Source organism: Poromitra crassiceps, assembly GCF_964638095.1.
Source record: "Poromitra crassiceps genome assembly, chromosome: 13".
NCBI classification, from domain to species: Eukaryota; Metazoa; Chordata; class Actinopteri; order Beryciformes; family Melamphaidae; genus Poromitra; species Poromitra crassiceps.
This window is the reverse complement of record NC_139644.1, coordinates 28,899,983-28,925,000: the sequence shown is the minus strand read 5'-3', so window position 1 is coordinate 28,925,000 and position 25,018 is coordinate 28,899,983. Positions and strand designations below refer to the sequence as shown.

The following is a 25,018-nucleotide window of genomic DNA, read 5'->3' as shown; positions in this document are numbered from 1 at the left end:
TTGAGCCATCCTGGCATGTCAGATGGCTTTATTTAGATGTGGCTAATGTGGCTTTACCTCCCAATAGTCTTACAGTACATCTGTTTGTTCTTCAGCAGACCAGTTGGAGGCTGTGTGGTCAGCTGGACCTATCTGCCATCCAGAGCTGTAGGCTGAGATCTTTGTCTGCCTGGCACTGCACTGAACATCACAGTGCTGACATCTTCCCACAGGTGACCACTGCTCTTCTATTCTTAAAACTGTCATGTTTTCATATTTTGACATCTTTCTGGTTGCTGTCCATTCTTGGGAGTTTCTTTCTACGTATCATTATGCAGATGATTTGACTTGTTTTTATTGAGTTGGCATACCACTTATGCAAATTTGAAATGTTCTCACTTAACGTATGATTCCATTGCAGTTTGTTATGATTGTGTTTGTCATTGTGCTTGGTTGTTATCGTCCGTGTTCAGACACTCAGTGCATCTCTCCAAATGGATGTTGCTGCGGAATCACAAAACTTGCTAATTCACAAAAGTTGGGATGGATCTCATATAACATGAAAGAGAAGGACAGTGTAGGGTTCAATTAAAGTACAGAGAATACAATCCATACAAACCACACAAATAGCACCGTGGTTCAGCTATAACAGGAACTGTCGATGAGTTTCTTTCCAAAGGGAGATATCCACAATTGGAAAGAAAATATGCCTACATGATAGTCCGCATGATGAAAGCAAAACATAATATATAGCTTACAGCTCGTTATGAGTCATCTGAAGACACTTCCTTACAAAATACTTCTGTTTTTGAGGTTAAATCACCTCTGTTTTTAAAATATTGACCGATGGACAAAACAAAACATGCATCGTGTTCTGGATTGAAACCCCCTCAATTAGAGAAAAGTTGACAGATTTACATGTGTACTAATGAGGCTGTCTGTAGGTGCTCCAGTCGGCCTCAGAGGCCTTCCGCTGTGTGGACACCTTCCGAGGAAGCCATGACAACATCCTCTACATCATTTGCCACAATCCCATGAGCCCTCAGCGCCAGAGCAAAGAGTTGTGGGATATGGCCCTCCACACCGACGTCGGGTTCAGGTCAGCACTTTTATTCCATGAGGTCCTCTGAGCACACGGACTTCAATACAACCTTTATTCGGACTAGAGAACACAGAATGCAAGGCTGGATTCTTAAATCAAATACACTAAATCTGGAAGCAACATCTGGAACCATTCTGTTGCTAAGGAACAGTTTGGACTCAGGTTTATTTCATGTCAGTTATTGTATTAGTAAACAATAACTGACAGGAAATAAACTTGAGTTCAAACTGTTCCCTAGCAACAGAATTCTGGTAAAACAGTTTCTAGGTCAGTGCACTGTTCAGAATCAGAATCAGAATCACTTTTTTGTTTTTTAACACTTTGATGTTTATTAAGTTTCAGTTTTTGCATACAACAGGTTTACATTGCATGTTGATCAATAGTTTTCTGTCAATAAAAAGGATAGAAAAACACAAACATAAACGGAAGTAAGAACAGGTATAAATTAAAACATTCAAGGTTACTGGTGTGTATTTTCTATTGCTTCATAAGTCAACCATTTCTCCCACTTTCTATCAAAAACATCCTCTCTCACTCTGATCTTATATGTTAGTTTCTCCATAATACATATCTCTTTTACAATTTCCAACCACTGGTCCGCTGTCGGGGGTTCAGTTTTGTACCACTTTCTGGTTATTGCTTTCTTGGTAGTGATCAGTAATATCTTGGCTAGATACCTATCTTTAACATCAACACAGTCATTTATATCTCCGAGATACATCTTCTTGAATTCTTTCGGAATCACTTTTATTGCCACAGTATGCAAGTTACATACGAGGAATTTGTTTCCGTAATAGGGAACGGTTTCGAACAGAGCTAACATGTAGAGTACACAGAATTCTCCATTTTGATCCTCTGACAGGAAGTACCTGGAGCATGTGGCAGATGCCATCTCTGATTGGACAAGAGAGGAGGAAACAAAGAGAGAGGCAAAGCAGATCAGAAATCCCAGTCCTGCTGAGTCACTCAAAGGTAACATAACCAAACAGAACAGAGTGTCAGCATTGTCAGTGTGCTTTATCATCATCCAAATAAAACGTTTGTCTTGGACTAGATGACAGAGCAACAGATTCCGGAGCAGAGGAGACCACTCCTGAGCTGTCCTTTAGAAAAGACTCCCTCAAAGTCAGTCCAAACTCACAAAACACATGCACACACTCTGGAAACATCACTTTTCTTTTGTGCTGTGATTTCAATGTATTTCGTTAGGTTGAATTACATTGATTTGCATTTGCATGGTTTTCATGTTCAAGGCTAGCCTGATATCAGACTGAATTGTCAACTCCTTACACTCCATTTCCATCTTGTAGTCTGAGATTGCCCCCTGTTTAAGCTATTTTCATGAGGGGAACCCCCAGGGAATTCCATTTTACCTGAATCAATCACGAGAGACCAACGTATCCGCCTGAATCTAACGTTAGTTAATCCAGTTGGGAGAACGTAACAAAAATTATCCCCTTTGAGTAAATACCTTCAAAGCAGAGTGCCATTCGAATTTCAAAGTAAGTGGTCCTTTTAATCGATTTAAAACAGCCTCAATACCAGTGTCTATCTTGTCTATGGCAGCTGCCATTGTTGTTATTTCTCCTCGGTGCTGTGCACTTGACAACGGCTTAGTCGCTGTCTATTGATGCTGATTGGCTAAACGTTAGTCCCCTTTGGCGCTGATTGGCTAATCGTTCTGTCGAGCAAGGAAATAGCTGTTGCATATCACGATGCCAGACCAGAAGCAGCCAAAACTTAACTCAGTAGAGTGGGCGGATTCGAAGGTCTGGAGCCAAGCAAGTTCATACATCAGAAAAATAGTAGGGGGCAAGTCGGAGGCTAATTGTCCCCCTCCAAAATCTTCCTGGCTTTGGGCATTGTCTTTATTACAAGCCTACAGCTGAAGGTGATAACTGTGATTTATTCTAATACTTGTGTGTGCATGGCACTGCAGGCATGGAAGCTGGAGCAGGACCGGCTGAAGGAGGAAGAGATGGCCAAGAAATGTAAGAAAGACAACACACGGGGAGGCAAGGTGGGCTCAGCGGCTTCCACTAAGGACAACAAGAAAGATGAGAAAGTCTCGTCTGCTGGCAAGAAGAGCAGAGGGGAGACGCCAGGCAGCTTGTCCAAGAGCCCCACAGAATCCATTACTGCCACTGCGCCCCCTGTGGAGGACAACAAGGAACTGCAGCTGGCGGAGGAGCCCTTCAATGTGAGGACACACAAACAGAATAAATCCAGGATCCTATTCCAGACAGTGACAGACATGTATATATTGATATACCTTATTGTATTAATGTAATGTGTGCATATGTGAGCTTGAAAACAAGGTTAATGTGGAGAACTTCACTGAAAAACAACACTGATTTATTTTGAACATGATCTCACGCATATCCAGGCATTCATTTAGTTTTGACAGTTATTGGGAGTTGATTTGAGTTGTGGACCAGTGATGTCATCTGTGCTTGAATGAAGTTCTCCTTCAAGGATTTAGTTTAGGCATGTGCTGATGAGTTTATGTATGTATGAATGAATGTAAAGGAAGCTCCTCATTAGTAATACAGCACTGTGTTTGTGCGTGTGTGTGTGTGTGTGTGTGTGTGTGTGTGTGTGCGTGTGCGTGCGCGTGTGTGTGCGTGTGTATGTGTGTGTGTGTGTGTGTGTGTGTGTGTGTGTGTGTAGGGCTTCATAGGCTACAACATGGACGGTAAACTAATCCAGGTGTCAGGTGCTCTCCAGTATCTTTTCCCTTCGGATGGAGCTCACATCACTGTGGAGAATGTCAGCTATGTGGAAGGTACTGTTACTGTATGCACTCTGCACTGTCTGACAGAAGCTAACAATCAGTCTACATGCTGCCTGCAAGAAAGAATTCTCTGTGGTGCAGTACAGTAAGCATTCCCTAGCTCTGTGTGAAACTGTTGCTGTCATTGAGGCTTTTTGTGACAGCAATGTGAAGTCTCAACTAGCATGTTATGACATATACTGGTGGTAGCAGGCATTGTGGGTGATTTTCTACATGATCCTGACCCTACACATGCACAAACCTATTGTTCTATTTTCCCTCCAGGTTCCAGTCTGATGAAAGTGGGTGTGAGGAAAGATGGCCATCACTTCTACACACACATCAACCATGTTGTTGTTGAGTCGTTGAAAGCTCCTCCTCAGCCTCCAGCCAAAGAAACCAAAGACCAAACTAAAGATGTTAAAGATTCTAAAGATGGCAGTTATTCTAAAGAACTGAAGGACCGCAAGCACCACCCAGAGTCTGGAGAGATAGCAGGTGCCTGTGTAGAATTTTAAGCATTTTTGTTATGTGTGGTTGTAAAGTATTTTCACTGGAAAATAGCAAATAATGATTATAATGAACCAAGATCACCTCTGTGTCTGTGTGTGTCCATGTCAGGGGAGAAGCCTGTGGAAAGTGAGATAGTGAAACATGGCTCCTTCACAGCAGTGCTGGACAACGGAGTCCATCTTTCTTACAGTTGCTACGGACCCACCGGACAATACAAAGGTGTCACACATAATTGAATAACAAGAAAAGTCCACTTTTTTCCATTTTGATGTAAATATTTCAAGCATTTGCCTTTAAGCCAAAATTAACTCTAATTTTAAAGTAACCAAGAATTCCAGTGCATTTAAGTGCTCCAAATATTCCCATTCTCCAAACACCTTCCATGTTGGTGTTTGAAGGTTGGATTTTTTTAACATAGTAGTCAATGAGGGATGTTTCCATGTGGTGATGTCCCAGTGAGTCCCCGGGTGCTGGAGGGAGGGGTTCCAGAGACCATGGATGTTTCTCCGCCTCCTGCCCCCCTCCCTGTGTCCTCCCCCACACACTGCTCCAAGGGACCAGACCAGGCTTCATCCCCCCCCAAGACCCAGAGCCCAGCCAGCCAAACCAGGCCTCAGGACGCCCAGGTCTCTCTCACACACATACAGATACAGTACACATACTACAGTACTGTACATACTACATACTACATATTAGTAGTTGTGGGGGGAGGGGGATCGATACAGCATAGTATCACAATATTTTGTGTGGCAATATATTGTATCGCATGAATGTATTTAAGTTTACAAGTATCGCGATATTCTATTAAATTATCAGGTGTATGCAACATTTATGACAGCTTTTTATGACTGTTGGTCAGTCTGTCTGCTTGACAATTTTGCTGCAATAAAAATGATTGAAGTGAGATGGACAGACTGGAAACTTTATCTTAGATAAAACAGATGTTGACAAAGTTTTTCTTTGGGGACATAATTTGCAGTGGAAAAAAGATAATAAATCATAATATATCGCAATATCACAGTACTCAATATATTGCAATACTAGCATATCGCAATATCGCACTACTATCGTATCGTGACTTAAGTATTGTGTTAATGTCGTATCGTGGAGCATCTGGTGAGGTCAGGTTTGCAAACGTCTCGCTCAAAGTTTGGCTCATGTCCCATCCACTAACATGGCGGAGGCCATCGAGAAGGTTTGAATTCACTTTTGGGGACCTGACATCCTGTCCATATTATATACAGTCAAGGGTTTCATAAGGAACACACACATAAGCAGTATCATTATGCTACAGTTATATATTATAACTTTTAATATTTTTAATATGGAGATCACTTCTGGACACAGTGGAATTATTAAGATAGCCTTCTAAAAGTTCTGCTACAGATCCTCTGTTGGTCCAGTTGTTTATCAAATTGGAGACGAGGCAAGGAGAGGAAGTCAATGAACACTAATGAGACAGAGTGACAATACAGACAGATTTAATTGATTTAGCTTTCAATCAGGTCAGTGCTTTCAATCAGTACATGTAAGAGTTGCTGATTTCATCAAAGCACCCACATGGTCCCCCCGCATGTACATGTAATTCTACTCTTCTTTCCAAATCATCTGTGTCAGTTGAGGTACCATGGCACCTTCATGTGCATGAACAACCAGGCCATGAAGAAGCTGAGGAGCACCATGACAAACCCAATGAAGAACAACAGGAAGCTTTTGGGAATGTTTGAGGCGTCGAGGCGTTCCAGGATGATAAAACCCAGGCCTCCCATAGTGAAGAGTAAACTGGAAGCCAGTCCTTCCATAATGAACTGGTCGTTGATTCTGTCTGCCATAAAGACGACAGGCCGGTGGTGTCCGTTCTCATCAGCCACTGAACCCACACTCTGTGGCGCCACAACCACATCGTAGATGGTCCCTCCAGCCAGGAGAAAGTATCCGAAAATAACAATTACATACACCGTCATTGCCGATGGCATGTGCAGCCATGAAGGCTTTTTCAGCTTGATGTTTGGACATTCAAGCACAGCAAACGGCAAACCGTATAAATGCTCCATGATTTAACGTTATAAAAAACTAGACACGGAGTCACGCCGTTATTGGACTCAGTGCCTTGGGCTTTGGCTGCAGGTTCAGGCTTTATGATGGCTTGGCTAGGAGCAAGACTCATTTATAACTTGATAACCTCAGCGGGAAATATTTATGACATCACTGATGATGTCACAATGTCTGACATCATCACTTGTGAGACATTCCTACTTAAAGCCTCTGCAGGGAAGGATTTATGACATCACTGATGATGTCACAATGTCTACGACATCATCACTGCATGTCCGGGGACAGACAAGAGGTCACCAGAAGTGGGGTGTCCTTTTTATTACATTCTGGAAGATGCATTTGTTACCAAGGTTTTAATACAGCTTGGGTACAAATGTAAATAGCTGGTGTCTATATTCGGAAGCCTAATGTCCACACAGGCTGGTTGAAAGTGCTATGCAGATAGCAGGACTGTCCTAATGTCCACACAGGCTGGTTGAAAGTGCTATGCAGATAGCAGGACTGTCCTAATGTCCACACAGGCTGGTTGAAAGTGCTATGCAGATAGCAGGACTGTCCTAATGTCCACACAGGCTGGTTGAAAGTGCTATGCAGATAGCAGGACTGTCCTAATGTCCACACAGGCTGGTTGAAAGTGCTATGCAGATAGCAGGACTGTCTTAATGTCCACACAGGCTGGTTGAAAGTGCTATGCAGATAGCAGGACTAATGTCCACACAGGCTGCTTGAAAGTGCTATGCAGATACCAGGACTGTCCTAATGTCCACACAGGCTGGTTGAAAGTGCTATGCAGATAGCAGGACTGTCCTAATGTCCACACAGGCTGGTTGAAAGTGCTACGCAGATAGCAGGACTAATGTCCACACAGGCTGGTTGAAAGTGCTATGCAGATAGCAGGACTGTCCTAATGTCCACACAGGCTGGTTGAAAGTGCTATGCAGATAGCAGGACTGTCCTAATGTCCACACAGGCTGGTTGAAAGTGCTATGCAGATAGCAGGACTGTCCTAATGTCCACACAGGCTGGTTGAAAGTGCTATGCAGATAGCAGGACTAATGTCCACACAGGCTGGTTGAAAGTGCTATGCAGATAGCAGGACTGTCCAAACTAAAAGCTAAGGCACTGGCAAAACTCTGCTCTATACTGTATCTGTCATAATTGGCCGTTGCTTCCGATATTCATAGACTCAGACTGGATATATGTGTCGTTCTAAGATCTTCAATGTTTGTACATCAGTTATTGTTTGTGTTCAAGGAATCTTGTCTAAAATGCGAACACGACTAAAGATATTAAACTTTGTGTGTGTGTGTGTGTGTGTGTGTGTGTGTGTGTGTGTGTTGTGTGTGTGTGTGCGCGCGCGCGTGAGTGTGTAGTCCAAGGTGTGTGAAGTCCAGCCAGTGTTGCCAACCTGTACATTCAACGGTCTCAACCTGTCTGTCCCCAATGGCCTACTGCTGCAATTCCTCACAGAAGATGCAGAAGATGCACATGGTCAGTGGTGTGTGTCTGCACACACACACACACACACACACACACACACACACACACACACACACAGACACACAAGTGTGTTTTTACCGCGGTGCTGGGCCAATGGCCGTCAGTCAGTCACTCAGTCATGCATCAGGATCAAATGTCCTCTGAAGTGATTACATTCTCAATGTAGTTAACAGAATGTCCTCACAGTATAGTTGTACAAAACTGCTTATACATGTGCTGTGTATATCATCATCATTATCATCACCACCACCTGTGTCCTCAGAGGAGCACAGTATGTTGGTGAGACAGAGCTTCCCTCTGCATGGTGGGGGGACTGCAGCAGGGCTCCAGGACCCCTCCCTCTCCAGAGAGCTGTCCCGCATTGTCACCAGCCAGGGAGCTGTGGTCCGATGCATGAGAGATGGATCCACAGAGGTAAGCACAGCACCAGCATGAGAGATGGATCCACAGAGGTAAGCACAGCACCAGCATGAGAGATGGATCCACAGAGGTAAGCACAGCACCAGCATGAGAGATGGATCCACAGAGGTAAGCACAGCACCAGCATGAGAGATGGATCCACAGAGGTAAGCACAGCACCAGGGTAGAGAGATGGATCCACAGAGGTAAGCACAGCACCAGGGTAGAGATGGATCCACAGAGGTAAGCACAGCACCAGGGTAGGAAATTAGCGGGGCCTCGGGGCAAATTGCCCTCGGAATTGGGATGATGGGGGTTTTTAAATGCCCCGTAAAATAACGTTAACTTTCTGTATTTTAACATTACCCTGTATTTGCAAAGTGTGTCCGGATTTGTTCTGTATTTGCAAAGTGTGTCCGGATTTGTTCTGTATTTGCAAAGTGTGTCCGGATTTGTTCTGTATTTGCAAAGCCGACAAGAAAATGGCCAGCTATGCATCTGTACCGGCACAAGCCCCGCACCTTCTTCCTACTAGCGTTATTTACCTCAATGACAGGTAGCGCAAGCTAGCTGGCCAGCTAGTTCACTAACTCACTAGTTTTTTAATACATAAACCACCTGGTGAGTCATGACTAGAAACATATTAAAATGAAATAGAAACAGTCACTGACCCTCTCCCAGGCTGCCCAGGGCATAAACAAGTTGTCTACTATTGTGGGTTGGAGGATGGACTGGATAGTGACATGTACCTTTGTACTGTCAGTCAATATGTTATTTGAAAAGTTTTTGCCAAGTACATAACATGACAGACAGTGTTGTTGAGATTATAGGAAATTATGATTTTTAATTGTGATTGTTTATGAACTTTTAGAAATAAAATATCCTTGGATAAGAGTAATTGAATATTGGTTTCTCATAGAAAAACTAAGGTATTTTCCCAACATTTGATAAAATTGCGATGGAAATTATCCTAAATGTCCCCGAAACATATTTCACAAAAAATGCACCAGGCAAAAAATGCACCTGTTAAAAAAAGTTAATTGCCTCGCACACGCACACGCACACGCACACGCACACGCACACGCACACGCACACACACACACACACACACACACACACAAATGTGCAACATCAAAGTAATAAACATACACAACCACACACATATCTGTGTGTAGGTGCTGTTTGCAGATGGCTCGGTCAGTTTCAGCCAGGATTCTGGTCCAGTGTGGGTACCTGACTCTGAGGTTGAAGAAGAAAACACCCCCCCAGCAGAATGTAAAGAAGCCCAGGACAACAAGAAAGGTTAGACTGCAGTACCTGTAGAATACAATGCAGTGTTCCCCCACCACTGAATGAGCACAGTGGACCTCCCCATGCAGCCTTGTTCAACTCCACTATGAGATCACTACTGTCCCAAACATATAACCCAATGTTAAGGTTAGACTCACCCTAGCCTGAACGTTGAGGTCACAACTGTCCAGAAAGTTCTATTACTCCTGCCTGAGGCTCTCAACATTTCAGAGCTCATGTAAGAGGTTACAATCATCCCAAACATCCTGGAACTCAATTATCAGGTCACACTCGTATATTCTATTTGTGTGTGTGAATGCATTTATGTATATGTACTATATGTGTATCTGTCTGTACAGGGAAGAGCTCCAAGAAGGAGGCTGAGCCAGAGTTTGTCCCCACCCCTCAGAGAGGATGCTGGTTAACCACAACACCATCTGGAGCTCGCATCTCCACTGTGGGCAACACACACAAACACATCCCCATCGCCCCTGTGCTCGCCTTCCACGCTACAGACCCCTTCAGCCAGGCTGTGAGTGTGTCTCGAACCCGAGCTAGACTTGAAAATCAGGCTTGCAAGTTGTAAAGAAAATGTTGGATGCTGTGAGAAGGAAATAGAAATGAAACATCACAGACTCCTTGTTCTGTGCAGCCTGATTGGTCCACCTTAGGGAGCGTTTGCAATTTATGAAAGGGGTCCAGGAAGGGGGAGGGGCAGGTAGCAACATCTTCTATAAGCAACAGATTTGATTTCATCTTAATTTGATACAAAAAATATATATAAAAAAAGTTGATATTTTTTGTTGTCTGAGGTTTTTCAAAGTGTAGAATAGATTAGATTTTTTCCAAAAATTAAACAGTACGTCCCATACAGAATTCACTGAAATAATTGTGCACCTTGTATGATTCAAAGTAACCTTCCTAGCCTGGTCTGTGTTGTTGTGTCAGGTGATGCTGAGCCGGGAGGACCGGGTGGTTTCTGTCCAGAACTCGGACGGATCTTTGACCATAGAGCATGCAGACGGAACCAGGATCACCAGCCTCTACCAGAACACACCGCCTCACACGGCGCCACATACACTGCTACACACAGGTGACCAGCGCGCAAACAAAGAAAATAACAAACCCTAACCCTAAAATAACGAGTACATACACACACGCGCACACGCACATTTTCCAACTTTTGAATCTGACCTGACTGTTTGTTACTTTTCCAGGGGAGAGGCCTGAGAGCACTGAGTGTGTGTGCGACACACGCTGTGCACAGAGTATGTGTGAGAGTGTGTTTTCAAGGAGTGTGTGTGTCAACGGAGAGCAGAGTGGCAGGGACAGTGCTGGGAACGCATGTGGCGAGGAGGGCACCAGAAAGGCGTGTAGAAAGCTGAGTGTGTGTGAGACCAGCGAGGGAAGGCAGTGTGCTAACGGTAGCGTGTGCGAGAACGGTGATCAGAGTGTGTTTGCTGAAGAGACTGTGGGTGAGGGTGAGAATAGGAAGGGGAGGGCGTGTGAGAGCGTTAAGGCGAGTGTGTGTGCCAAAGAGCGCGTGCTATTGGTGGAGAAGGAGGGCTGTGCCACGGTGGTGATGTATCCAGAGCAACGCACCGCTCACGTCTTCCTGGCAGATGGCACTGTTGTCACGGGGAACAGCCATGGAGCCTATCAGGTGGGTGGTTGCAATATATATACAGTTAAAGGAGATTCAAATTGGAGAGCACACTCAAAAGTAAAAGTGATGAAAATAAAAGAAATAGTCTTCAGTGTCTCCAGATGTCTTCAGATTTGCAGTGTGCAGTTTTGCTTCCACTGAATACAAGCACTGGTATGTGTTTGTGTGTGTTTGTGTGTGTGTGTGTGTGTGTGTGTGTGTGTGTGTGTGTGTGTGTGTGTGTGTGTGTGGCGGGGGGGGGGGGGGGGGGGGTTCACAGGTATTCCCCTCCAGTGTGGGCCTTCTGCAGATCCAGGGAGATGGGAGGTGCTTATATTCGTCTGACCCCCCGATGACCCCTAGCCCAGAGAGTGACAGCCCCAGCTGCCAACCGGGAAGCTACATCATGAGCCACACAGACAAGGTGGCCTGTGACGTTACCGACCCTGACGGGAACCACTTCCAGGTCAGTTGCAAGTTGTGTCAGTATTTGTAGAGGTAAACAACTCGTTCATTGGCAAAATCGCAGGTGATAAATAGATCACACCTGATAAAGAGATAACACCTCCTTCCACTCAACGAGTTAATCTCACTCTTTAATAGTGGTAGTAGCTTTTTGTGTGTGTGTGTGTGTGTTTGTGTGTGTGTGTGTGTGTGTGTGTGTGTGTGTGTGTGTGTGTGTGTGTGTGTGTATGTTGCAGGTGATGGAAGATGGGCTGGTATCATTATTGATCTCCAGTCCTGCTGGGAGTAACTGGGAACAAGAGGAGGAGGATCAAGAGGAGGAAGATGGAGAAATGGGCAGGCTTCACGTAAAACACAGAGAACATTGTCCTAGGTAGGTGGGCTTTCACACCAGTGTGACACAAAGATGTGGGATGGATTTGCGGAATATTCGTGCGTGAATTTGATGCATGTAAAAGCTGGCACACTGGGCCGGAGCGACATTTTCCCGTTCTACTTTAGTTTTCACACCAACAGAAAAAGGTGATCTTTGCACTACCGTGTACCCTAGCTGCGTAGGAGGAACAGGACAAGTCTTAGAATCAGTAGACTCCTGCACACTGAACTTCATAGTGCTATTATAGATAGAGATTTTAAGCTTGATAACTTGTTGTGTTCCAGGTTCTTTCTGGTTTATGGGGACGGTTCAGGTACTGAACTGCTGAGCTCTCAGACTGTAGAGGAGCTGCTCTACCAGGCCTACTCTGACCCTACCATAGCCCTGCTGAAGGAGCCACTGCCAGACGCACAAGGTACACTCTTACTTACAGTATGAACTACATCTCCCAACAACAAGCCATTCAGTATGCAACCCTCTGGGATGTACTGTACAGTACGAGGGAAGTGATTCCGTTTGATTCAGTCATGTTTGTGACTACACAGCAGAGACCAGTGGTTTAGTCTACGTGATACGCAGGTACAGTATATGCCATATACCCACTAGGAAAGCTCCAGACTTTTATATACACGCTTAACAAGTTGTAAGATAAGCTAAGAAGGCTGTATGTAGCCAATTTGACAGCTAATGTTAGCCTTACTTCAGGAGCTAAACTCAAAAATGCTATATATAGGCTATCAATCTCAAGAAAGTTATGTGAATTTCTATTAATGGATAAGCATTTTGGCACGTGTGTGTGTGTGTGTGTGTGTGTGTGTGTGTGTGTGTGTGTGTGTGTGTGTGTGTGTGTGTGTGTGTGTGTGTGTGTGTGTGTGTGTGTGTGTGTCCCACCCAGGTGAGTTTGGCATTATCATCCTAAAGCCCAGCCACCAGAGTGTGTGGTCCCAATGGTTGCTAGGGAAACAGAACCCCGACATCATCCCCACCAACCTCAGGAATCGCAGCTGGCATGACTTCCCAAGAGTAGAGGTAGGTACACACACACACACACACACACACACACACACGCACACACACACAATCATACACACACTCATGCACGCGCACACACGCACTGCACACACACACACACACCTTCCTCACTGTCTCTCCTTATTACAGAAGCAGACAGCAGGTCCTGGGTTTGGTTGTGAGCTGGGCCGGGGTCTGACTCTGAGAGAGAGGTGCGTTGGTTCCCCAGCTCAGCGTCAGTCCGTCCACTGCTGTCCTGAGGTCCTGGAGCTCAGAGAGCTGAGGCAGCACCGAGCCCTCACCACTCAGCACAGGAACACTCTCGACACACGCCTGAAGGTAAAACACACGACTCAGTCATGTGACATGACTCAGTCACATGACTCATTCAGTCATTTTATTGTTTTCCTATCATTTATTTTCTTACATAGGGTGGTGATTTTGGATCTGTTCACCCAGCCGTCCTTGTTTTGGTGTCCGTTTTTGGTTCTAGTTCTTGTTGGTGTCATAAAATGATTTCTCTTTGGATAGTTTTGCTAAAATAGTTATGATAAAAGCACAAATTGTATAGAATGGCACCATATCTTTTCGGTTTCGAGCGAAATAGCAGTGAAAGTTATATTTCCTTTATTAATGTCATTTTAAGTTACATGGTGTCTACACCATTCTCTTCGCAAAGCTACATTCACCGTTTTATAACTTCTTTTTTAGTTGAATGTTTTCTAAAATTCTTTATTATGTCTTTTTCATTAAATGAGTGATGAGCTCCATGTAAGAAAGTTTGAGATAAAAATGTAAATGTTGTTTGTGTTTTATTAGAGTTTATGACAAAAGTACACCTCTATTGCCCACATCATATGTCTCCTACTTCCCTGTTCAGTGTAAAAACTACATACAGTATTACAGAAGACGATATTAGATAGGAATCAAATCAATTACAGTAGATTGGATGAGATACAGTTATTCAATCTTACAGTAATCCCCAAATGTAATTATTTCACCATTTCACATTGCCCTGGGGTTTAACATATTGCCTGTGAAATCTGGCTTTGCCTTTAGGAATACATGGAGAGCCTGTTGCAGAGGGAGCAGCTATCAGAAGAGATGAAGGTTAAAGACCCTCGCACCGACGAGGAGAGAGGCCATGCTAGGGACCTGCTCAAACTGGTCCTGGTCAGCACGCACGCACGCACGCATGTGTTACGGCCTCCACACATATAACAGAAATAAGGCTCAAGTGGAAACCACAACATAAGAAGAACGCCACACAAGAATCAAAATATAGGGTTTTTATTGTCCTTTTCCCCAAAGTATCTAATAAAAAAGGCCCAAAACCATAAAACTAAATAACCTGACAGTTTGGCCGAAATAAACAAAAGGGAGAGGGGTCTGGGCTGGCCCATATAGGGCCGTCGAAGCCAGCCCCTCTCCTTAAACTAACAATTAACAAACGTACAAAGAATAATTTAGATTAACTAAACTAAAACTAAGGACGAAAAACAACTACCATAACAGCCAGGTTAAACTAAAACAATAAAGCCTGGCACCTATTGTGCCAGGACCTAATAACGGAAAGAAAGGGGCAAAAGTATCAAACCAAATGTACAGGTGCTGCTGGGCTGGATTCAGGTGTAGAGTAACTGTGTCCCAGCAGCAAGCCAGCTTATATACCTGCAGATGCAGAGCTGCATCAGCAATTAGCTGAGTGTCTGCAGGTGTTCAGCCTTAGGTAAGGAGGAGCAGAGGAGATCAATTAAGGAACAGTACAAACACAGAATGTAAACACATGAATGTGCAACATGATACATACCATGTGTGAAGTTTATTATGCACCGTCCATGGCCACACGCAACACCCCCACCCTATGATGGTGAATACCGGGAGTGCAACGTGAGGTCATTCAGCAGTCAGAAACTTAGCATACAGTGTCGGCCAGGACATTGTCGTTGCCACGGACATGTCTGACCTCCACCAACCGCGCTGACAGCAAGATTTTAAGTCTCCTATACAGGCGTTCATAGGGACAGAGACATCACACAAAGATTATTAGTGTGCAAAATGTCCATCTGAAAAATCAAGCAAAGTTAACTGAATGTCGACCAGAAGTCAACCGAATATTGAACAAATTTAAGACATTTTAACCCATCATGTGGAAAAGTCCCACTCCGAATGTTAACTACTGCTAACCTTCTTTCAATGTTAACCACTGTTAACCCATCATGTGGAAAAAACCCACTCCTAACGTCAACCGAAGTTAACCTCTTCCTACTGTCAAAAATGTCAAAAGAGCAACATCAAGGCCATCCATTACTGCACAGGTAACTGAATGACATGACTCACTCAAGAGAACTCAATAGAGAACTCAATACAGCAATAGAAAAGGTATTGCATCCACAGAAAAGTCGCTGCAAACATTCCCGTAATAACCTGCCATCAACGCCTGAGCCCACGGTGACTGACAGGAGCGGGAAACGACAGGACAGCTTCTACTTTAGAGTTTTTCAGCTGCCCTTCAACGACAGCATTAAAGACACCCACAACATCTTCAGGGTCTTGAGACAAGGCCAACACAGCCCGAGTTCCAGCAGGGGTAGTGCTGGACAACACCAACACTACCTGAACATTACCAGCCGCTTCAGCACTGGACACCTGAAACATACCAAGAGAATGATGTGCAACAAACTCCTCTATTTTAAACTCCATCTTAAAGGGAGATGTCAATCAAATTGCCAATAGACAACCAAAAGAAATATCGCTAACGCGACAACAGGCAAACAACTGGTCCGCCGCAACACGACACAGACCAACTCACAGCCAAAGCGCAGCACCACGCACTAGAAAAAACACACTGCCCACTCAGCAGCACACAAACTGTGGCGTCCAAAACAGGTGCGCATAACACCGCACCAAAAATCGGCACACAAGAAAATAGACTATTACAAGTCCCAGAAATACAGACACAATGTGCCAAAAGTACCACCTCAGTGTTAAACGACGTGACAATTAACACTGTAGGGAGAGAAACTAATGTTTCTCAGAAACGAGAAAAAGTAGACGCGCTGGAATCCGCACCATTACGCACGCTACAACCTGAGGTGGAGAAACTCCCAATCCTCAGAAGAAGAAAAAAAACTCGCGATCGACGAGCCCCCATTATGTTACGGCCTCCACACATATAACAGAAATAAGGCTCAAGTGGAAACCACAACATAAGAAGAACGCCACACAAGAATCAAAATATAGGGTTTTTATTGTCCTTTTCCCCAAAGTATCTAATAAAAAAGGCCCAAAACCATAAAACTAAATAACCTGACAGTTTGGCCGAAATAAACAAAAGGGAGAGGGGTCTGGGCTGGCCCATATAGGGCCGTCGAAGCCAGCCCCTCTTTAACTAACAATTAACAAACGTACAAAGAATAATTTAGATTAACTAAACTAAAACTAAGGACGAAAAACAACTACCATAACAGCCAGGTTAAACTAAAACAATAAAGCCTGGCACCTATTGTGCCAGGACCTAATAACGGAAAGAAAGGGGCAAAAGTATCAAACCAAATGTACAGGTGCTGCTGGGCTGGATTCAGGTGTAGAGTAACTGTGTCCCAGCAGCAAGCCAGCTTATATACCTGCAGATGCAGAGCTGCATCAGCAATTAGCTGAGTGTCTGCAGGTGTTCAGCCTTAGGTAAGGAGGAGCAGAGGAGATCAATTAAGGAACAGTACAAACACAGAATGTAAACACATGAATGTGCAACATGATACATACCATGTGTGAAGTTTATTATGCACCGTCCATGGCCACACGCAACACACACACACACACACATATACACATTACACACACATTAATGCACACACACAGACACACAGGTAAGTTATATACAAGTAAGGTAGTAATATAAGAAGAAATAGCCTGATTATGATGTTTTAGTCTCTTCCAGAGACAGAGCGCCCAGGTCACACTGGCAAGAGGACTTCAGGTGGGTGACTGCTTGCAAGAGTGTTGCCTAAAATATTGTTAGAAAATGGCATTTACCTATTGATAGAGCTGTCACATACTGTACGTATTTGAGTTTTAATGTAGCTTACTGTACCCACAAGGAGTATTTTTCGAAAACGCGAGGTACAGTAGAAACGTAGACATTTCGTTTTGTGTGTGTGTGTGTGTGTGTGTGTGTGTGTGTGTATGTTCAAAGGGGACATAGCCAGTCTGTACAGTCAGGTGATGGGAGCCCCAGGTGAGCAGTCCGATGCAGAAGACACACCCAGAGGAGCAGATGACAGGTGGGAGAGCGAAAGCACACCCAGAGATGCTGATGACAGGTGGGAGAGATCACACTGGCATGCTTGATTAAATAAATACATAATTGCGACATTCCCTACAGTTACATCACCAATAATTGGAAAACTATGAATGATACAATAATTTTGTAACTTCCTCTCCTCTCCCCTCTAGTTGTAATGTAAAGGAGTCACAGTGGACCAAAAGAATTGCACAACACAGGTAACTGTTTTGTCTATTTCTCCCACTGTTTTGTTTTATTTTTTTGCACCAACTCAACTGTTCAATCCTTTTCACATTGTTGTATGGATGTGATGTGTGTGTTGCAGACAGGAGCAGTGTGAGGAGAAGGCCTATAGAGACATTGTTGTATGGATGTGATGTGTGTGTTGCAGACAGGAGCAGTGTGAGGAGAAGGCCTATAGAGACATTGTTGTATGGATGTGATGTGTGTGTTGCAGACAGGAGCAGTGTGAGGAGAAGGCCTATAGAGACATTGTTGTATGGATGTGTGTGTTGCAGACAGGAGCAGTGTGAGGAGAAGGCCTATAGAGACATTGTTGTATGGATGTGATGTGTGTGTTGCAGACAGGAGCAGTGTGAGGAGAAGGCCTATAGAGAGGCTCTGAGGAAGAGGACTGTTGTTCCTTATTTCCACCTGGAAAACACACCATTACACCAGGTATGTCTACACATCTATGCATGTGTATAGTCTACATAATGTGTGCTGGTCTGGAAGAACTCTTCACGTCGCTGCTACATATTGTTGGTAATGAGCCAAAGAAGGTCAAAAATGAGTTTTGTAGGTATTTTGAGTGATTTGGTTACTTCGATCTCCATAGTACATCAGGGTGAATAATTATTTTCATAAAACAAAATGGAACATATTTATATGTTTATGGTTTTGGTGGAATGCCACTGTAGAAAATAGAATGTTGTGGAATGTTTAAAGCCATTTTCGTCATGTTTTACTTTTAGACACATAACAGATTACAATACTCATAACTTTTGATCTGAGAGAGCTTTATCAGTCATTCAACAAGTTATATATAGGGAATAGTTTCTAATTTATGGGGGGGGGAGAAAATGTAAAATGTTCACCGTGTGAAGGGTTTTTGCAGGCCACCACATTATATACAGTAAGGTACAGTATACAGAGCTGTCTGGTGCCTGTTTTCCAGAGTCAGCTCCACCACCAAACACCAAACATGAGGAGTCTGTCCATAGATCAGCTCCACCACCACACACCAGACATGAGGAGTCTGTCCATGGATCAGCTCCACCACCAAACACCAGACATGAGGAGTCTGTCCATGGATCTCCCTCCAATCCCCAAGACAGGCCATGCAGAGGCCTTCCTGAAAGACGCCCCGCAAGAGAACAGTAAATGAAGGAATCACAGGCATATTGATACCAGGCTCCAATTAATGATTACCCAGTTAGGATTACAATATGTATAAAACAATTGAGACTGAAGTGAACTGAATAAATAAAGTATCAAAAACAACACCAAAATCCCAATTTTAATGCTATAGAGCAATGTGCTGCAGTGCTCAATTAAACGGATTAAATAACATACATGTCATGTTGTGTGTGTGCGTGTGCGTGTGCGTGTGCTTGTGCGTGTGCATGTGCGTGTGTAGCCCAGCGACCCCTGAACCCAACGCCCTCTCATGCAGCAAGGTAATTAAATTAAGAGGATGTTGTTAATGGTGGTGGTGATATCCCATAATGCTTCTTTGCAATCACAGTAAAGATGTCTCCTTTATTGGAGCAGAATTCTAGTCAGAATCAATGGGAATGAGTGAGCCTGACATACAGATCTCATGTCCAAGTGGAACATTTTAACATCATGTAATTAGCTTATTACTCCACAATGCATTCCAGCATAAATTCCCAATTTAGTATAAATTCCCAATGTTAATCTCCCACATCAAACTCCCATATTGGACTTGCAGATCCCTTGACTTTGTTTACATTTACTGATGTGATGCTGCTTGACCTCTCCTGCTATTGTGCTCTTAAATAGTCATGCAGCAGGAAGTGATGTGAGGCCTGTAGGGAGACCCACCAACCCCACACCTCAGACTGCAGGTTTGTCTCACACCTTACAGTCCTTCATCTCCCTCTAACCCCACACCTCAGACTGCAGGTTTGTCTCACACCTTACAGTCCTTCACCTCCCTCTAACCCCACACCTCAGACTGCAGGTTTGTCTCACACCTTACTGTCCTTCACCTCCCTCTAACCCCACACCTCAGACTGCAGGTTTGTCTCACACCTTACTGTCCTTCACCTCCCTCTAACCCCACACCTCAGACTGCAGGTTTGTCTCACACCTTACTGTCCTTCACCTCCCTCTAACCCCACACCTCAGACTGCAGGTTTGTCTCACACCTTACAGTCCTTCACCTCCCTCTAACCCCACACCTCTGACTGCAGGTTTGTCTCACACCTTACTGTCCTTCATTTCCCTCTAACCCCACACCTCAGACTGCAGGTTTGTCTCACACCTTACAGTCCTTCATTTCCCTCTAACCCCACACCTCAGACTGCAGGTTTGTCTCACACCTTACAGTCCTTCACCTCCCTCTAACCCCACACCTCAGACTGCAGGTTTGTCTCACACCTTACAGTCCTTCACCTCCCTCTAACCCCACACCTCAGACTGCAGGTTTGTCTCACACCTTACAGTCCTTCACCTCCCTCTAACCCCACACCTCAGACTGCAGGTTTGTCTCACACCTTACTGTCCTTCACCTCCCTCTAACCACACACCTCAGACTGCAGGTTTGTCTCACACCTTACAGTCCTTCATCTCCCTCTAACCCCACACCTCAGACTGCAGGTTTGTCTCACACCTTACTGTCCTTCACCTCCCTCTAACCCCACATCTCAGACTGCAGGTTTGTCTCACACCTTACAGTCCTTCATCTCCCTCTAACCGCACACCTCAGACTGCAGGTTTGTCTCACACCTCACTGTCCTTCACCTCCCTCTAACCCCACACCTCAGACTGCAGGTTTGTCTCACACCTTACAGTCCTTCATCTCCCTCTAACCTCACACCTCAGACTGCAGGTTTGTCTCACACCTCACTGTCCTTCATCTCCCTCTAACCTCACACCTCAGACTGCAGGTTTGTCTCACACCTTACCATCCTTCATCTCCCTCTAACCCCACACCTCAGACTGCAGGTTTGTCTCACACCTCACTGTCCTTCACCTCCCTCTAACCCCACACCTCAGACTGCAGGTTTGTCTCACACCTTACTGTCCTTCATCTCCCTCTAACCCCACACCTCAGACTGCAGGTTTGTCTCACACCTTACAGTCCTTCACCTCCCTCTAACCTCACACCTCAGACTGCAGGTTTGTCTCACACCTTACTGTCCTTCATCTCCCTCTAACCCCACACCTCAGACTGCAGGTTTGTCTCACACCTTACTGTCCTTCACCTCCCTCTAACCCCACACCTCAGACTGCAGGTTTGTCTCACACCTTACCGTCCTTCATCTCCCTCTAACCCCACACCTCAGACTGCAGGTTTGTCTCACACCTTACCGTCCTTCATCTCCCTCTAACCCCTCACCTCAGACTGCAGGTTTGTCTCACACCTTACTGTCCTTCACCTCCCTCTAAACGCACACCTCAGACTGCAGGTTTGTCTCACACCTTACAGTCCTTCATCTCCCTCTGTTAGTTAATACAGAAATGAATCCCCCGTCCTGTGACCTCACTAAATCTATCACAGGGACACTTTGAGGGCAGAGCCTGAGTTCTATTTTGCATAACCAGGCAAACAAATATAATACACCACTGCTGTTTATCTTGATGATATTTGGACTGTGAGTGAAATGTATTGATTGATTGATTATTGTGCATGCCTATGCCAGGTGACAGCAGTCTGAGAGGCTCATCTGGCCAGTGTAAGTCAGTCCAGCTGGATGTGACTGGAAACCCCAGGAGGACTAAAGTCACTCTACCAACCTGCATCCTTAGATCCAAAACCTGCAGCCAACCCAATCAACAGGTAATCACGTACTGTGCGTACACACGCACGTGCACGCATGCACACACAACACACACACACACACACACACACACACACACACACACACACACACACACACACACACACACACGCACGCACACACACATACACACACACACACACACACACACACACACTGACGGTACGTGCACATCATGAAGCGCTCGGCGGCTTGCCTGCTGAAAAAGCCGCTTTGACGCTGCATCTTGATAGGCTGTCTTGCTCTATTTCCGTGTCTGATTGGTCCATTTACCTCGCGCCCCCTGCCGCTGGAACCGCCCACAGCGTTTCACGCTCTGCGACAGCGAAACGCTGTGGGCGGTTCCAGCGGCAGGGGGCGCGAGGTAAATGGACCAATCAGACACGGAAATAGAGCAAGACAGCCTATCAAGATGCAGCGTCAAAGCAGCTTTTTCAGCAGGCAAGCCGCCGAGCGCTTCATGATGTGCACGTACCGACACACACACAAACAAACACACACACACACACACACACACACACACACACACACTACAGAGGACATAGCCGCCCCAGTGTTAAAAATATGCAGTTAGAAAAAGAAAAAACATTCTCTGCAATATCCCGTGGTCTGTAAAAACAAGCTAAAATATTTGTTCATGAAATGATCAGTGATTGTGCAGCTTGGCGATCACGGACCAATAGCAGGTGGAGCTGCGGCTCTGGGAAACCCCTCGTCTCGCAAGCTGCACAAGGACCTCAAGATACTCCGGCCATTTTTGGAAACAGAATGCGCCTCGCAGTGGTCAGCTGCGGTAGCGCGGGCCCCTATAATCAGCCTCTCTAAACAGTAACTCAACGGGAGAACACTCTAAATTTCGTGGATTCACATCTTTTCTGGGCGTACTGCAAATCTTGATTGAAGTGGTGTAGTGCAGGGATGTAAAACAACAACCATATTGTGGAAATTAAGCAAAATTTTTCGTTTTTTTCTTTTAGTTTTTTCAAGATAAATAGTAAATGCAAAGGACCCGAGGTTAAAACCACGGCAATGCACTTCTGACGGAGTGGACGACAGCCGCATTAGCTATTTATCTTGAAAAAACTAAACAAAGAAAACGAAAAATTTGGCTTAGTTTCCACAATATGGTTGTTGTTTTACATCCCTGCACTACACCACTTCAATCAAGATTTACAGTACGCCCAGAAAAGATGTGAATCCACGAAATTTAGAGTGTTCTCCCGTTCAGTTACTGTTTAGAGAGGCTGATTATAGGGGCCCGCGCTACCGCAGCTGACCACTGCGAGCCTGTGCGAGGTTCTTTTGGCGCTGTCACGCTTCCAAAAATAAAAAATGGCGGAGGCTGCTGGGCGCTGATGTTGCAATGGGGCAATATGGAGCTGTCAGTTCTTTCCATAAAAGTTCTTTGGTCTGGGTACCTTTGGATAATTCACAATTCCTTTCTAATTGAAAAATGAAACGCCTGAAAAACAGGTGAAAATTGTTTTTCAGTCAGAATCGAAAAATGAAAAACCAATCAAAATACGACACCGTTTTTCATTTTGGCCAATTCATTTTATCATTATTCTTTTTGGATTGAAGAATGGATGAAACAGTGTTGCATTCATTCTGCACCCTGTTTTCCAGTTCCTGTCAGTGGAGGAGCCGGTGAGGAGGAAGTGTCGAACCGTTTCTCTGATTGATCCCAGTTCTGTAGCCAGGGGTTTCCAGCTCCGTCCAGCCACGGTGGACTTTGGGACGCTCAGGGAGGGCGCCTCATACGCCGTTACCGTGGTGATGAAGAACGTTGGCGTTGACACCTGCAGGTGAGACACGAGATAATGGATGGACGGACCAGGAGGAAAGAACCCTGAGTATTGATAAGCACCTCAAAAACTATAGAATCATGGGTGCAAAACGGCAATTTAGTCATGTCAAAGTTATTTTTATTTATCTATGAATTGCATCAGCTCAGAGGATGCCATTTGACTGTATGAACACATGCACACGTGTGACAACGTTGCTGTGAAATTGTCCTTTAAGAGGTTAGGAAAAAGTCCTCATGTGGGTCACGTCAGAGTTTGAGGGTAAAACATTGACCTGTAACTATTTGTGTCTCTTCCTTCAGGTTCAGTGTGAAGCAGCCACCTCCTGCTTCAGGCCTCCGAGTGCTCTACAACCCTGGGCCTGTAAGTTTGAAATTCCCATCCCGGGAGTATGTACCACAATACATATACAGTATGCGATGTACAGTCTCTCTGTTTGTGTGTGGCCTCAGGTGGCCGCAGGGTTGCAGGTTGAGCTGCAGGTTGAGCTGTTTGCCATGTCTGTAGTCCGAGAGGGAGAGCCAAAGAACTACATCTCCCAGCACATTCCCATTCTCACGGAGACAGACATCCTCTACCTCCCTGTCACTGCTAATATCCTTTATACACTTTAAGAGAGATCATTTTGGGAGAAACATTTTTGCTTGTTAGAATGCAAGCCAATATCGGTTTTCAAGAACAATTCATCCTCAACATTCTATTATGCAAATCCATTGAGTCCTCTATAAGTTTTTAGCTCTTTTTGCAACTGTTGCATCTGTTGCTTAATGCACTTTTTTTTTTACTCTTTTTTAAAGTTTTGTTGTGATGCTTTTAAATGTCCATTTTATTCTCTTCTTTTATTCTTTTATTTTCCTGTCATCCATTTTATGTGAAGCACTTTGAATTGCCTCCGTGTATGAAATGTGCTATACATAAACTTGACTTGACTTGACATTACCTCTCCCTGGAGATGTGCTGCGGCAGCTAAAATTCAGCCAACAGGCAAGCTAATATTTCTTAAAATTGTGATCATAGATACAGAACTGAATAATGCTGTTTGCTTTAGAAGTATGATTTAATTATGACTGCATGATGCCCAGAGCAGCTCATGCTTACTGCTCCTGAGGTGTGCATTCTAAAAAGTGAGGATAGTCTTTAAAATAATGTCAGTGTTGTTGGTTTACCTTCCAGCTAATAGTCTGTCTGTGTTCTCTAAACCCAGTCAGGGTTCAACAGTAATTGTATCCCAATAATAATTGTGTTAAGCCATGTACAGTAGTACAATTGTGTTAAAGCCAGTGTCTGCATTGTAAACTAGTCAGATGTTTCTGCAGGGCCAGTAGATTTCTGTTTTACATGTTAGACGTTGGCCCTTGACCTGAATCATCTCACCCATCCTTCCTGAGAAGTTCTATGACATTTGGTTGAAAGACCACAGCAATACACAAAAAAACAAGAAAGGCTCCAGGGTCCGTCACCTGTCCTCCACCCCACCAGTGAGACGAGGCGTGGTGCTGCCCCACAGACGACCCCCTCCTCTCACCACTCCAGCACACACAGGTTGGTATCTTCCTACGACAAAAGATTGAACTGAAAAGCGACATCTCTGCATATAGAAAGAGAGGCTTATGTCACTGAGACATTTGTTTTTGTACATTTCAGAAGAACATGCCAATCCCACAGTCTCTGAGGAATAAACACCCATTTCCAATCACATTTCACAGCATCATCCCAGTCCCAAGGTCAAGGTTACTTTATTTGTACCCGTAGGTGGATTTGGTAGACATTTAGGATTCTTATCTATTGTCTT

General features: G+C 44.6%; 1 protein-coding gene across 1 annotated transcript in view; it reads left to right on the top strand.

Moving 5' to 3' along the window:
• LOC310788466 (sperm-associated antigen 17-like) overlaps nucleotides 1-23,840 on the top strand; it is a gene marked incomplete at both ends in the record, with an annotated part of 44,820 nt that extends 20,980 nt beyond the window's left edge. The window contains 30 exons of the mRNA XM_083650016.1: nucleotides 96-212; nucleotides 924-1,078; nucleotides 1,944-2,053; nucleotides 2,151-2,206; nucleotides 3,021-3,281; nucleotides 3,752-3,866; nucleotides 4,140-4,352; nucleotides 4,476-4,586; nucleotides 4,824-4,993; nucleotides 5,985-6,137; nucleotides 7,796-7,920; nucleotides 8,195-8,336; nucleotides 9,497-9,623; nucleotides 9,971-10,143; nucleotides 10,560-10,704; nucleotides 10,925-11,274; nucleotides 11,537-11,722; nucleotides 11,958-12,094; nucleotides 12,382-12,512; nucleotides 12,993-13,126; nucleotides 13,259-13,447; nucleotides 14,168-14,281; nucleotides 17,982-18,071; nucleotides 18,571-18,772; nucleotides 19,033-19,072; nucleotides 20,521-20,585; nucleotides 21,284-21,420; nucleotides 23,048-23,226; nucleotides 23,529-23,589; nucleotides 23,679-23,840. Of these exons, the coding sequence (XP_083506142.1) occupies nucleotides 96-212; nucleotides 924-1,078; nucleotides 1,944-2,053; nucleotides 2,151-2,206; nucleotides 3,021-3,281; nucleotides 3,752-3,866; nucleotides 4,140-4,352; nucleotides 4,476-4,586; nucleotides 4,824-4,993; nucleotides 5,985-6,137; nucleotides 7,796-7,920; nucleotides 8,195-8,336; nucleotides 9,497-9,623; nucleotides 9,971-10,143; nucleotides 10,560-10,704; nucleotides 10,925-11,274; nucleotides 11,537-11,722; nucleotides 11,958-12,094; nucleotides 12,382-12,512; nucleotides 12,993-13,126; nucleotides 13,259-13,447; nucleotides 14,168-14,281; nucleotides 17,982-18,071; nucleotides 18,571-18,772; nucleotides 19,033-19,072; nucleotides 20,521-20,585; nucleotides 21,284-21,420; nucleotides 23,048-23,226; nucleotides 23,529-23,589; nucleotides 23,679-23,840 (4,350 nt within the window). The remainder of the gene's footprint in view (nucleotides 1-95; nucleotides 213-923; nucleotides 1,079-1,943; nucleotides 2,054-2,150; nucleotides 2,207-3,020; nucleotides 3,282-3,751; nucleotides 3,867-4,139; nucleotides 4,353-4,475; nucleotides 4,587-4,823; nucleotides 4,994-5,984; nucleotides 6,138-7,795; nucleotides 7,921-8,194; nucleotides 8,337-9,496; nucleotides 9,624-9,970; nucleotides 10,144-10,559; nucleotides 10,705-10,924; nucleotides 11,275-11,536; nucleotides 11,723-11,957; nucleotides 12,095-12,381; nucleotides 12,513-12,992; nucleotides 13,127-13,258; nucleotides 13,448-14,167; nucleotides 14,282-17,981; nucleotides 18,072-18,570; nucleotides 18,773-19,032; nucleotides 19,073-20,520; nucleotides 20,586-21,283; nucleotides 21,421-23,047; nucleotides 23,227-23,528; nucleotides 23,590-23,678) is intronic.
• Between the last annotated feature and the right edge of the window lie 1,178 nt (nucleotides 23,841-25,018).